The sequence below is a fragment of the Gopherus evgoodei genome, chromosome 1 (assembly GCF_007399415.2).
Source record: "Gopherus evgoodei ecotype Sinaloan lineage chromosome 1, rGopEvg1_v1.p, whole genome shotgun sequence".
Classification (NCBI taxonomy): Eukaryota; Metazoa; Chordata; order Testudines; family Testudinidae; genus Gopherus; species Gopherus evgoodei.
Window position 1 is genome coordinate 244,751,128 of NC_044322.1, and position 15,610 is coordinate 244,766,737.

The 15,610-nt window shown below is 41.2% G+C and overlaps 1 protein-coding gene across 1 annotated transcript in view; it reads right to left on the reverse strand.

Moving 5' to 3' along the window:
- PDE3A (phosphodiesterase 3A) overlaps positions 1 to 15,610 on the reverse strand; it is a 366,695-nt gene that overhangs the window by 14,685 nt on the left and 336,400 nt on the right. Inside the window, 5 exon segments of the mRNA XM_030541750.1 lie at positions 1,774 to 1,929; positions 4,160 to 4,363; positions 7,274 to 7,473; positions 9,545 to 9,658; positions 12,416 to 12,527. Of these exon segments, the coding sequence (XP_030397610.1) occupies positions 1,774 to 1,929; positions 4,160 to 4,363; positions 7,274 to 7,473; positions 9,545 to 9,658; positions 12,416 to 12,527 (786 nt within the window).

A 15,610-nucleotide genomic window follows, 5' to 3' on the forward strand; every position in this document is an offset into this window, starting at 1 on the left:
ATCATATCCCCCCTTAGTCTCCTCTTTTCCAAGCTGAAAAGTCCTAGCCTTTTTAATCTCTCCTCATATGGGACCCGTTCCAAACCCCTAATCATTTTAGTTGCCCTTCTCTGAACCTTTTCTAATGCCAGTATATCTTTTTTGAGATGGGGAGACCACATTTGTATGCAGTATTCAAGATGTGGGTGTACCATGGATTTATATAAGGGCAATAAGATATGAATTACATTGTACATTTGCAATCCATTTTTATAGCAAACCTACTTTGGGGAGACTGGCGTATCCCTTATAAGTCTTCCTTTCAAAAATGAGAAACTGGACGTTTTCCCTAAAATACACAGTTGTGTTAGGGACTGGGGGAGTGGGAAAGGTAATAGGTTGTTGGCTAGATCCACAGTTAGAATAAATCAGTTGATACGTATGAGCCCATTGTCTTTAATACCTGCAGCAGGTTCTGGAGAAAAATTGCTACTATACATCATGTTGGTATGGCAACTAATGTCATTCAAAGGACATAATGAAAAGCATATTGCATAAAGTACTCAGAAGCATTGATTTTTTCAGGCACAAAGTGCATTGATCAAAAATCTCTAACAATTTAATAGAATGTTTCTGGCTATCAGCCATGTTGGAAGTCACTTTCAAGCCAAGAATCAAATGGTACTATATAGTGCCCATCCTAAAAGGAAGGCTGAGAGCAAGGACAACGAAGATAAAACCTTAATCAGAGTGTGCAGATGGAATGAAACTACTGTAAAGCACACAACATCATAATGCTTTTGCTGATCTTGTTTTAGGATTCCTTGTCAGCAGCTTTTATGACGTTGCTGCCTTTAGTGTTCCAGAACATATACTGTGCATGCCATCAGCTGTGACGGATCCAATGTGAGCCACATCATTATATCTGATTTGTATGCAGTGGAGTTTAAATGACTGCATCTCTTTATGTGAGATACAATGAGGTGCAGCAAACAAATAATAAGAACACAGTCCTGGAGGAAAATCCAGGAGATTATGGCAGAACTTTCTCTTGCAGTAGGATTTATTTTTAATAATTAGCCTTATATTTATGCAGAGGCCAGTGTCCTCTTGCATCCTCGGGTGTTTTGAAAGAAGAGGCCAGATAAATGCTTGAATTTTTCTTCATCTCACTCCCCCTACATATACTACCAGAGAGCAGAGAGAAGTCAGCCCTTTCCCAATGCAGTCGCTAATACGCTAAAACCAGGGGCAGTCAGCACTCTGCCGTGCTTAACATGCAACCTCTGGGTCACTGTCCAGCCATTTCCAGAAGATTCTTGGGCCTTGAGGGGCAGTGGCTCAGCTTGCTGGCCCATTCCCAATCACTTAAGATATATGGTATCATTACCCCTGAAAACTCAGGGGGGAAACTGGCCCTGGATGCAGTGGGATAGTTCCCCTGAATACAGGCAGTGCTAAACGGGCAAAACAGGTGTTCTCTAATTCTAACTGAAAACGATTAAGATCAGGGCTCCCTCAGAACTCAAACTTCCAAGGGAATACGAGGGGGTTGCTTTGCTTCCAGTTCCCTGCAAACCAAGCTATGGTATTCTGTTCTTGAATGCCATCATGAACCTTGAAAAGGGCATAGTTAATGCAAAAACAGAAAGTGTATTCCTCAAACTTTCGTTAAAAATAAAAGTAATTTCACCAAGCACTGAAATGCAATCAACTCCAGGCTAAAACGCAGCCACACTACAGAATAATTTAGGACAGAAAGTAAATTCATTCCTGCTTTGGGCACACATTTACCTGTTCATAGAATTCATTAACAATGCCCTCTGTCCACTGCAGATGCAAGTCTTTGCATTTGGCAGGCCCATTGATGTCAGCCAGTTTGATGCACATTTGACAAACCAGCAAGCGGTCATTTTCATTAGCCCAGTCAATTCCAACATCATCATTCACCTGGAAGATACACAAAGGGGTAAAACCATTACAATAGCCCATGGTAAGAGGAAAATCTTATCCTGTGATGTGCTAAAAATGCTCAGCTACTGAATGCAAACTACAAATCTAAATAGGTGGGTTTGCCCTGGTTTGTAATTTAAGAGTATAGATCAAGCATGAAAAAGAGGAAGTGCCAATAATTAAGGCTTGAGATAGATAATTAGGAATAATATAATTATTTAGCAATTAATACTCTGGCTCTAAAGCATTAACAACAGAAGACAAACCTACATTTTCTAAGAAACGATGGCCTTATTTATATACAAAGTTGCACCAATTTAACTAGAGGTGTGTTCTAAAACCAATTTTAGTTAAACTGGTGCAGGCTTGTGTGTAGACAGACAAGGCCTACAATTCTTTTCTATTTGGGCTTAATGTGTTTGAAAGAGTTCCCCCACCAAAAAAAACCTGACACATATTATTTTGTCCCTTTTAAAACAAAAGGGTTCTCTTGTGATCTAACGTGACCACAACTATAATTTAAATCATGAAGCAGCTTTAGTCTCTCAGTACAAGATCAAATAGGCAGCGGTAAGGCACAGGGAAATCAAGGGCTTCACATTTCTGCCAAAGTGGTTTCTCTCTCCAGTATTCTAATGATGTGACTATGTATCCTACCTCCACTGTGCCAATAATATCAGCCTTCATTGCCCATTAGTTCAGTTTTCCCTAAAGCACCTTCACCCTTTCTCACCTTCACCCTTTCTCCCATACCACCCTTTATGCATGGGAGAAGCTCCCCATGAATATCTGTGTCATTGTCTTCATTCAAATCTCTCCGTAGAATTTACCTGTTTCAATGTCTACAAAACACTTGACAATGGAAGCTGGTATGCTAAGACCACTCCTTATGACATCATACACGACTTCCTCAGTGTTACCTAGTCTTCCCCCTACATGTTTGTTATATCCACTTTTGTCCACTGCACATTTCAGACTGCAAGCTTTTGGGGGCTGCCTGCAGCCCAGCATAAATAGGCCCTGATCTCTGACTGTGGCCTGTAGGCACTTCTGCAATATAAATGACTGATTAAATCACTAAGAATGATAGATAATTTCCTTTAATGAAGAGACAAATTTAGCACAGAAAGTTTTATTTGGTTAATATTTTCAGCTATTCCTCCCACTTTTTATTGTGTAACCACTCTCACTATCCAATGACCCAACATAGTGGGGCAGCCAATTGTCATTACAAATCTATAGTCAGTCAATAGGACCTGCCACTTCAAGCCATCCAACTGATTTCCTCTTCTGAGAGAGTGCAAATATCACCTTCACATGTGACATCTACTGTCCACCTGCCACATAAATTTAAACCAAGTTTAATGTTGAGCACGTCCAAGTTATGTCTGGCAGGGTACTAATGGGTGGCCAGCTTGCCTATTTCTCATATATATCACGTTTTGTTGCTGGATCTAGAGCTATAATACCTCTGGCTTTAACTCATCCTTTTTCTCTGGCTATTTAACCTCACAAAAATGAAAATTTAGGACAAAGTTATCAAATCCAGGTGTCTAAATCAAGGCACCAAAATCAGTGATGTAGGCATCAAATTCAGCTCCCACTGACATTAATGGGAGTCCTTCTATTGACTTGCAGTGAGCTTTGGATTGGGCTCCATCTGACCTGATTTGCAGAGATGCTGAGAACCCACCGATCTGTCTGATTTTAGTGGGGTATGAGAGTGTTCAGCACCTCCGAAAAGTTAGTTCACTTATTTAGGTACCTTACTATGGATTTAGCTGCCTAACTGAAATGTTTGGACTAGGTTCTTAACACAATACATAAGATGTTTATAAAAGAGAGAGAATGGTTAAGGAGAAATGGAAAACAAAACTGATCACACGCTCATAGGTTCCAAGCTTTCTCCATGTCATTCCTTCATCAGTGTATCCACAGAGAGAGAGGCAATACCATGTTGCTGAGTGATGCAGCTTAATATCCAGTTAAAGTAACTAATTTCTGGTAATTTTCAATAGCTTAGATAGCTAAATGAATATTATGAAAAATTGTTCAGAACGTGTTTTGAGAAATACCTGTTACTGTTTCAGTATCACTATTCACTGAATGGAGCTGTGGGGCTGACTTTTTAGTCATCTTTCCCGCTGGTGACTCATTTGATGTGCAGAAGGGCAAGAAGAATCCTCTTTCCCTTTAGAAAGCATTGGAAATTAGAATTTCTTATTACCTTGGCATTGAATCTGGCTACAAAATCGAAGTGTTTCTTCAGGTCAGTGGCCAAAATGGCCTCAATTACAAGGAAGCGGAAATGCTTGAATTCCACATGATCAAGGTTGACTAAGAAGTTATACTCTGGCCTGGACATGAAAAGATTCCATGCAGCAGCTGCATGATGGTTCTCCAAAACAGAGCGGTCGTTATACAGCACAGCCTGTGGAAACAATACACTGATTTAAGAATTAAGAATCCTCCTAGTGTCTGAAACAGAAAAACATGAAATAAGAATGACTATTGGAATAATGAAATGACTTTTGATGATGGGAGAAATGAGAGAAAGGATCAAGTCTTTAAAAAAAATTTGCAGAGATTTTAAGGAGTGTTAATTTCTGACAGCAGTAACAGCAGTTGTATATCTATTTCCTAGCGGTGGTTAAGACTGATTTGGAAGACCCAGCTCTTGTACTCTAGACAATCTCCCATTTCTGGTTGACCCATGCTGTGATGAGTTAATCTGGTGTTTTATATTAGTCATGAATACATTGGCAGAGAGCAGATAAATTCACTATATAGCAGTGGTCAACTGGAAATAGGAGATCCTTTGGAGTGTAAGACCCAAACACACGCGCATGTATGTTATATATATTTTACACAAACACACAGATGCAAACTTTAATATTAGCCATTAATGAAAATATATTACATATAATAGCAGAGCTGGCTCTAACATTTCTGCTGTCCCAACCAAAAAAAAAGAGCGCCGCCCCACCCTCACGAGTGCCGTGCTGCCAAACCCCTCCCCAAGTGCCGCGCTGCCCAAGTCCCCACCCCCCCGAGCATCGCACCGCCCAAGTCCCCGCCCCCTGAGTGCCGTGCCGCTGAAGCCCGCCCCCGCCGAGCGCAGCACCGCCCAAGTCCCCGCCCCCTGAGCACCGTGCTGCTGAAGCCCGCCCCCGCCGAGTGCAGCGCCGCCCAAGTCCCCGCCTCCCCTCAGTGCCACGCCACACTGCCCAAGCCCCCCCCCCAGTGCCACGCCAGCCAAACAAAAGAAAACCCCCCGAGCGCTGCCTCGCCCCAAGGTGCCGCCCCAAGCACGTGCTTGGTAGACTGGTGTCTGGAGCTGGCCCTGTATAATAGTACTTCCACCACTTCACAGAGCTTCAATCTTCAAGAGCAATGGTGTTTTGTGGGTGGAGCTTCTAAATGGTTCTTTCAATCTAGTATGGTTATATAGTTCCCATCACACTAATATGTGAACTTCTAGCTCCCGTATTTTATACATATATGACCTAACAGACCCTGCAACACCAAAATCCCCAGTTGGTTAAAATTCCACTGATGTTGAAATGATGATGCTCTGAGAAATGATGATGCTCCATTCAGAAACTAGATTAAAGAAAGCACTAGGGAATATATGTTAGGGAATAGTCCTGTACTGGTCCAGGATTTAAAGTCGCATGGTCAAATTCTGCTTGAATTTCAGCCACAATCTCTTGACTGTTTAGCATAAGGAGAGAAATACCAAATTTGCCTGTGAATAAATAGCGTTTTTATTTAGTTTTGTGGAGATGTGTCTATATATATATTCAAGTACATACTTGAATATCATTTTTTCATTACCGCCAGTGTCAAAGCAGTATTGTTATAGTCTTCTGAAGCCATCACAGTTCATCACTGCGTAGATCGTGTTGCAAAATTTGATTGCTGTGAGCAGCCCATTCTGCTTAGCCACAGAGTAAACATGTCACCTTTGTAAACACATATACCAGATGGGATCACTCTTGAGGGGAGATTTTTGGCTGGGCAGCAGCACTTTGCTATTCCTCAAAGCTGCTGCTGCTGTTCTGGTAGCAAAGCAAGTGATCAAAAGAGGGGAGGAACCAGATCCGAACTGAAACTTTGTGGACTTCAAGTGATACCAAAGTGAAACGAAATCCAACAGGGACTCTGATGCTGTCCATTCATTTATTTGCAACCCAGTAAGTACTGTACATTAAGAGCTATCATCTAACTTCTATTCCTGACTTTTACAACTGTTTAACCAGAACAAGTGTTTTTTGGCTGGATCTTAGGAGAATGCAGGAGGAGCTTTCCTCTCTACTGATACGGGCATAGTACCTCACTAACATCAATGGATTTCATCCTCCCAACATCCTTGTGAGGTAGAGAAGTACTATCCACATATTATTGATGGGAAACTGAGGCACAGTGAGGCCAAGTGACTTGCCTACGGTCACACAGGAAGTCTGTGTCCCAGCTGAGAACTGAACTCAGGTTTTCTGAGTCACAGTCCAGGTCCATAACCACTAGCTCACCTTCCTTTCCTTCCAAAAATAACAATCATAAGCTCTTTTTTTTTTTTTTTTTTTTTTAACAGAGTATGCTGAAGCTACACTGTGGTTTGGGACGTAAAGGATGGAAGGACAGTCTTCTGGTTAAGACAATGGACTGGGATTCAGGAAATCTGAATTTAGTGGCCAGCACTGACACAGACTTCTTGTGACCTTGTGCAACTCATTTAATGTCCCGTCGCATTAGTGCTATATCTATAAATAGGAGGTAAGAATACTAATTTCTAGTGAGGTAGGGAAGTAAAGATAAATTCATTATTGGTCATGAGGTGCTCAAATGCTACCACAGATGAGCAATCAGAGAAATAGCTGGTGCAAAATCTGACCTCTCCTGTACACAGAAAAATATGAAAAAACAAGGAGCCTCTTAATTATACCATTCTGTGTGTCACTACATATGAAGTCAGTGCATTCACTGCACAGAAGTTAGGAGTTCCATATGAACTGACAGAAATGTATCCTCTCTTCCTCCAAATGTTTTTTTTAAATCAACAAATCCATCAGTAAGATAAATAGAAAAAATCACCTAGCCCCAAATTAAAGAGATTCTTAGTGCTGTTGGTGTGCATAGTTTAAGTGTAACCATGCTCCACAACATATTGTGGAACAATCACAATTTGTGCAATGAGAAATACAGTAGTCAATGTTAACAATTTCATAGTTTACATCAGGCGAGTACCCAATGCAAGCCAGTAACACCCTTGACAATGAAAAGCTGTGCTCAAAAGTCTTTGACAATTATGCAGACTTTAAAAACATGGCTCAAGACTTACCTGAGGCGCACTGGTTGCAACCAAAAAGGCATTGGTCCTTCCTGGATGATCATAATCATGCATGGCTGCAGCTACATAAAGTGCCATCAATTCTAGGGCAGGGATGTTGCCAGCTAGGCAGCCGTAACTCTCATCTGCAGGTGTGTACATCTTCGAAAACACATATCCCATATGGCCATGAGTGATTCCACTATCAGAATCTGAGCAGAAATAGAGTCCCTTACTGAGTATTAATTACTTATTGAAAATATAGACCATGAGCAAAATTGTGTGCCTGTGTGTCACAAAACCCCCCAAAACATTTGACCAAAAACAATCATCTCAGATAAGGTCTAGTATCCCAGTGCAGAAATACTGAACTCAATGATTTCTGGTATTTTGTGTATGTCCCAGCAACTTGAAAATGACTGTTACCCTAACTAGAGTTGGCACAATTGGATGTTTATTTTTTTACAATTCTGATGGATAATATTAACGTTTATTTTTAAGCATTTTTTCCCCATTTTTAATTTAAATTTTCTCAGTTGTGCAAAATTCTGGGTTTTAAGCATTTTCCTCCTCTTTTTATGATTGTAAATTTTGCAGAAAATAATGGGGGTCAGACAATAATTATTTAGTGACAGTAGATGTTGGGATTCAAAAAGTTAAATCTTTATAAAACCGATAAACACAAACTGTCAACATCACATGTCAAAATACACATAGTAAATATCCTTAAATCAAATTCTTAGAGGTTCTCTAGCAGCATTTTTCTTACTTTGCCTATCTATAATTTTGATTAATATCAATGAAAATATTTTTTCGTTAGTTTGCGTGTGCACTGTGAAATCGACATTCACTAATATTTCCCAGTAAAAATCAAACCTTCTAAACCTAATCATAACACTGTAAATTTATGTGCAATTAATTAATTAATTGTGAGGCATTAATCAACGACCAGCCCAGCGTTTCTTAGCTAATCCACGTTTGCATAGCATGGCTCTCTGTTTCCCTCCAGTGGCCGGACCACATAGAGGTTTATGAGTTATTTACAGACTTTAAGCTAACAGATGTGGGTCTTTAAGCTCAGGCAGTGGAGACAGTCTGAGATTTCTGGAACAGATCACTTTCAGAGGCAGATACTGGACTAGCCAGACACCTGGCTATGGTAATTCTGCTATTATAATTCTTATGAGTGAATGTCTTTCAAAAAATATTTTTTGTAAAACATCTCTCCACCCAAAAGATCCCAAGTGTTCATTAACAATACGCACCAGCTCCGCTTACTTGCAGACACCACTGGTGTCATCACTTAAGTGACTTGTAGAAAGAAAGGGCTTAAAAAGAACATGAAAAAGTAAGATGGTCCTACAAAGCTTACAAAAGTCTTGAATTCACATATTTTTACGTGTGAAATACTGTGCTTCTACAGTATAGTTGGGACCCTACCAAATTCATGGTGGTTCATTTTGGTAAATTTCACAGTCCTAGGATTTTAAGCATCTTAAATGTCACAGGTTCAGATACTGAAATCTGAAATTTCACAGTGTTGTAACCATAGGTGTCCTGACTCAAAAGGAGGTCATGGGGGGATTGCAAGGCTATTGTAGGGGAGTTGTGGTATTGCCACCCATATTTCTGTGCTGCTGGTGGTGGTGGCTCTGCCTTCAGAGTGGGACACTTGGCCAGTAGCTGCCACATTCTGTCTGTCCAGCTCTGAAGGTAGTGTAGAAGTAAGGGTGGCAATACTGCGACACTCCTACAACAGCAAGATTTCACAGGGCAGACCGGATTTCATGGCCTGTGAGGTGTTTTTCACGGCCATGAATTTGGTAAAAATAATAATAAAAAAACATAGAGAGAGATATACCTATCTCATAGAACTGGAAGGGCCCCAAAGGTTCATTGAGTCCAGCCCCTTGCCTTCGCTAGCAGGAACAAGTACTGATCTTGCCCCAGATCCCTAAGTGGCCCCCTCAAGGGCTGAACTCACAACCCTGGGTTTAAGTAGGCCAATGCTCAAGCCACTGAACTATCACTCCCCTCCAACCAATACTTAGGTAGGGCCTTAAGTATAGTTGATGGAAATCCACTGGAAAGAATTGGTCTACCACAATTGCAAAACACAAATAAATATTCTAGCACGCATTAAATATCGAATTTATATTACTGAAATTGCTTGAAAGTCCTCCCTATGCAGCTTCCTCATTTGGTGATTTATCTCTAGCAAATGAAATGTACAGTATTCCACAACTCATGTCCTGAAAAAAAACAGTATATTAAAAAGAATACCTGAATCACTTGCTGACCCATGGTCATTAACCACAGTTGGGAGTCCTGGGATAGGCTGAGTAGTAAGGTACCAAACAGCATGTAGAACATCAGTCGCATGAATTCTGTTGTGATCTATGATACAAATCAAGGCAATCGATGACACAATTATTAAACATGCGGATTCTATCAGAGGGCATGCAGCACCATCTACTGGCTAGAACGGGAACTTCCAGAGAGTTTCAGTTCAAGAAACAGCAAAAAAACAATAGACATTACAAGATCTGAGGACCCCCGCTTATTTTACAATTCTGTAAGTTTTCAGCTTTCCTTTGACTACGAGGTTGCTACTGGAGGGGGAGTTTTTATACACCAAGCACGAAGAGGGGAAGCCATGAGGGAGAACTACTCCCCCACGCAAGAGAGAAGAGAGGGAGCTTTGAGCCTAGGAATGAGAGCCCTGCTCCCTTCTACTTCCCCAGCCTTTTGTTATGCAAGTATCATCCGATCAATACAAAGGGTAAAATATTGGTTCCTTTAAAATCAGTGGAAAGACTCCCCTTCATGTCATGGTGGCCAGGATTTCTCCCAGTCTCTAACAATAAGAGCTTGTTTTCACTGCAATGATTAGCTTGAGTTATCCCACTAGTCTTGCTTGAGTGAGAGCAGCCACATCTTGAAACAACACTCAGGCTACAGGGTGATTGGATTAGCATCTGACCAGCTGGGCTAACTCAAGTTGTTGCCTGTAGCTGCATCCCTGCTGCATCACTAGCTTGAGCATCAGCAGCCCTTGAGCTTCAATCCAAACACCCCTGACAGGCCAGCTAGCTCAAGCTTAAAGCAAAGAACTATTTAAATTGAGCTGGAGATTTGTGCGTGGGGATGGGAGTCAGACTAAGGACAACACTAGAATTACATCTTGAGCTAACACCACAACAAACACAAGCCCTTATATAGATTTTGTTCAGCTCTGGTATCAATCTCCAACAATGCAACATGTAGATAAAAGGCCCTTCAAATCCGGGGGAACTTAAATGTTATATTTCTTTGGCAGAGATAATAAAATTCTGGGACAGAATCCTAAGAATCTTAAAAATATAGCTTATATATTTCTATACAGATATTCCCAGTAAATGTATCTCAATAACTTCCAACATTTTCTATATAATATATAGCTATATGATTTACTGCAGAGATACCTATGAGTATAATTGCTTCTGAATCCATAGATAGCGAGCACAGAAGAGCTGGGATGTCTGCTGAAAGTTATGCCAGGAGTCCAAGCCCACAGGTTTAAAATCACTGTTCTATAAGATCTTTTGTGTGGAAGCATATCACAGTGTGCATATCTCTAACTCAACTCTCCTGTGGGAGTGGGAATCGGGTGGGAGAGCAACCATTCCAACAATAATACCAACCAATAACAAACATGGCTAGATAGAACATTCCCTGATACCTATAAACTCTCAAAATGGGAGCCATCTTACTACCTGAGATTTACACAGAGTTTCTATGAAGTAAAATAAAAAAAAACCCAAAACCAAAACCCTAAAAGACAAACAGATGGAAACGTGAGGGCAGAGTTCAGGAAGAGCCTCTGCATAGGAGGCAATTAGCTTAGCAGTGTTGCATGTATTGACAGAATTGTGGGACACTCTTAACAATGCACAAAGCTTTGCGTACATCACATCCTGTACACCAAAAGAGGAGTACTACTCTTATGCATTTAGTTAAGAGGTAGGAGACAAAATGCAGCCCTTGAAAGAAGAAATGGCTGTGGTGACTAGGGAGAGGAAAGAATGTATAAAAAATAGTTACTGAACATGTCAAAAGTCAAAGACATCTGAGAAAGTGTCATAAACAGATAAGTAAGAGTTAATAGAACAGAAGTACTTCATATCTCTTTTGCTTGTAAAGGGTTAACAAGATCAGTGAGCCTGGCTGTCACCTGACCAAGGACCAATCAGGGGACAGGATACTTTCAAATCTTGAGGGAGGGAAGTTTTTGTGTGTGCTGTTAGATTTTGGTTGTTGTTCATTCTGGGGGCTCAGAGGGACCAGACGTGCAACCAGGTTTCTCTCCAATCTCTCTGATACAGGCTCTTATGTGCTCAGAACAGTAAGTACTAGGTAGATAGGCGAGTTAGGCTTATGTTTGTTTTCTTTATTTGCAAATGTGTATTTGGCTGGAAGGAGTTCAAATTTGTATTTTGCTGAAAGGATTTTAATTTGTACTTGTATACTTAGGCTGGGAGGGTATTCCCAGTGTCTATAGCTGAAAGACCCTGTAACATATTCCATCTTAAATTTACAAAGAATTTTAATTGTTTTTTCTTTCTTTAATTAAAAGCTTTTCTTGCTTAAGAACCTGATTGTTTTTTTATTCTGGTGAGACCTCAGGGGACTGGGTCTGAATCCACCAGGGAATTGGTGGGGAGAAAGGAGGGAAGAGGGAGAGAAAGGTTAATTTTCTCTCAGTGTTAGGATTACTGTCTCTCTCAGGGAGAGTCTGGGAGGGGGAGAAAGAAGGAGGGGGGAAGGTGGATTTTCCTCTCTGTTTTAAGATTCAAGGAGTTTGAATCACAGTAATCTTCCAGGGTAACTCAGGGAGGGGAAGCCTGGGAGAGGCAACGATGAGGGAAAGGGTTTACTTTCCTTGTGTTAAGATCTGGGGGACTGGGTCTTGGGGGTCCCCAGGCAAGGTTTTGGGGGGACCAGAGTGTACCAGGCACTGGAATTCCTGGTTGGTGGCAGCGCTACAAGTACTAAGCTGGTAATTGAGCTTAGAGGAATTCATGCTGGTACCCCATCTTTTGGACGCTAAGGTTCAGAGTGGGGAATTATACCATGACAGCAAGAGACTCTTATTGGACCTGGAGTTTTACTTACATGGTATCTCTCGGTATCCGCACTCCAAGGCATGAAAGTAATTCATGAACTCCCGCTCTGGAATCTTAAAGGCTTCAAACAGCCCCATGTCTTCAAAAAGCCTGTATGATACCTGGAAAAGGAAAACAACCACACTGCTAAGGAGACCAAAAAAGACATCGTAAAAGCTGATCCTATAAAGTCACCGGGTCTATCTCTATTCAATATAGGATTGTCTCCTACGGCATTTTGTCATGTGAATCATCTGGTCTAGTTCAAGTGAGGAAGCTACCAGTACTTCTGCTGAGACACAGTTACACAGTCAGATAGGTTGTTTAGAAATTGTTCACCAAAATGTTCCTCTTCTTTGTACTCTCTGATTGTTCTAAGCAACTTTTCTCCTTCTCTGATGGTTACCTTCTTCCAATACATGTTCCTGGTTATATTCCTTTCTTGTGACACTTAGCCAGCCTAGATATTATCATCAGTTTTAAGTGCCCCAAATTGTGCTAGGTGCCTCACAAAAAACCATAACAAAACACAAAAACACGGAGGAGATTTACAAAGACTGATAGGAATTAGCATCTCTGCAAATCTGCCCCATATAGCCTGTCCCAAAGAGTATGCAATGACAATTGTTCTGCTCTTTACCTAACCATTTAAGGGAGAGGAAAAGAAGCAGCCAAGGGTGTCAAATAAAAAGTCAGCCTAATAAATCATGTCACTTTTTTTTTGTAAACCTTGTAGGTGAAATGAAAGAAGTGAGTTTTCAGGAGGGATATGACTGAAGGGAAGGAATTTTCAGTAGGGAAGACATCCAGAGAGCATTCTTACAGAGAATTTTAGAAGAGGAGTCAATCAGGGTATTCAATCTGGTAGCAGTGGTGGAATGAAGAAGTTGCTGGGGGAATATAATAGGAGACCAGGTCAGCGAGGCAGACAGCAGCTATCATATGATGTAGGAGCTTGAAAGCGACAACAAATTTCAACTTTATACGAAGTGCAATGAGACCTAATGGAACGACTATGTTAAGTTCTTCCAGTTTCCCTTTTGAAATTAGCCTCTCCAGCACTTCATACATTTTTCTTGTCATGAGGTGCCCAGAACCAAATACTGCATTCTTTGTGTGGTCTCACCAGAGCTGTATCAAGGAGAGACACTTTGCATATGCAGTTCCAAAATCATAGTGGCCTTTGTTTCAACATAGCGCAACTGAACCTAAATTAAGCTGCTGTCTATCAACTGCTGCGTATTTCAGCATATCATGTGTATGAACTGGGATCCATAATCTACACTGATGGGTGTGGTGTACCCAAGTTTTAACAAACAAACTCTGAATATTTGGCCTTCCCATTGAACTCAGAGCTGCTAGCCACGAGTCTGTCCCAAACCCTTGGGAGGGGGCTGGGCATCCACTAGGGGGGCTCCTCTAGCTTCTCCTGCCCAATTTGCCCCACACTCAGGGCCCAGCATAGCTGGTAACTCATCTACTTGAGTTACCAGCTCTTGTCTCAGACCTTCCCAGAGGTACTGAACACTGAGTGACAAGCACCCTGCATGTGACTTCAGTAGTGTGCTGAATATCTGGCCTTCCTAGAGAATTACAATTATTTTAAAGTAACTGATATGAATTTACAATCTGAGCTATCGTCAAGTTTTACACTAGAAGTTTCTTATCAAGCAGAACTTCTGCGTGGACTAATTCTGAATGATTCTAGCAAAAAGGAAAAAGGGTGACCAGTCAAAGGGAGCAGCAGAGAGTGCACAATATAGTTTCTGACTCCACACACAAGGAATCTCTCTGTTATCAAGTGTCTGCCACTTGTGCTTCTGGTGGTAGCACCTCTGCACTGACTGGCTGCTACTGGAATGATATAGGGTGCCAACAGTACCATGTTCAATATTAGTACCCAGAAAAGTGGTGGTAATGCTGGTCAGCGACGCCAATGAAAGCCAAAGCCAAAGCCACAGAAGCTGCTGGCAATACTGCTGTAAAGGACACATCAGAGCTGCTTGAAATAGAGCTATTCCAGTGCAGAGACCAGCACTTTAAGTATTGGACCATCCCTCTTAGAACTCACAGTCCGAACAAGACAAAAATATATAGCAGAACCACCAAAAGAGGGATACAAGTTTTTCTTCAGTTATAGGATATTTAGAAAACTGAGGACACCCAATATGGAAAAGAGCGCTCCTAGAGAACTTCTTAGCCATTTCTGTAGCTTGAACTTCAATGGCAACTGGAGATTGGTAATGGAAAATCCCTATGCATCTCAGTTCTGGAGGCTAACTGTAGGCAGTAGGAGTGTGGGTGATGTGATGGGGTCAGGGCAATGTTAGTGCAAGAGTTCCAGGCACCTGTCAGGATTAGGGCATGTCTGCCCTGAACAGAAAACATGCTTCTTAAAATCTCTGATTGCCACTGGGGACAGGAAGAGAACGGCAAAAAAAAGGAGATTACTCTTCTCTACATTACTCTTCTCTATATGAACCCCTCATTCTCTAACCCAGGGGTCAGCAACCTTTCAGAAGTGGTGTGCCGAGTCTTCATTTATTCACTCTAATTTAAGGTTTCACGTGCCAGTAATACATTTTAACATTTTTAGAAGATCTCTTTCTATAAGTCTATAATATAGAACTAAACTATTGTTGTACGCAAAGTAAATAAGGTTTTTAAACTGTTTAAGAAGCTTCATTTAAAATTAAATTAAAATGAAGAGCCCCCCCAGACCAGTGGCCAGGACCTGGGCAGTGTGAGTGCCGCTGAAAATCAGCTCGAGTGCCGCCTTCGGCACACGTGCCATAGGTCGCCTACCCCTGCTCTAACCAGAGAACTTAAGAAAGTCACACTAAGAAGCTAGTCTGGTGATAGGTTATTAACTATTCAACCCCCTCTATATTGCTCTCTCTCACCTTTCTCTGTGTTCTATTGTTCTCTAATTCCCTACCCTATCGATTGCTTCTAGTTTTCTTCAACCTACCCCATACCTAATGCCTCCTTACTTTTATTTCCCTCAACATCTTCCTCCTCTGTGGGGCAGCAATAAGAAAAAACATGGAAATGGAAATGGAAAGAGAGGATGACATTTTACATGTATTCTCTGAATAAAAACAGCATCTAACTGATTTAGGAACCTGATTCTCTTTTGAAAAGTGACTTAGGCACATAAGAGCCTTGGGCCCATTCACTTGCACTTTTGAAAATTTTACCCTGT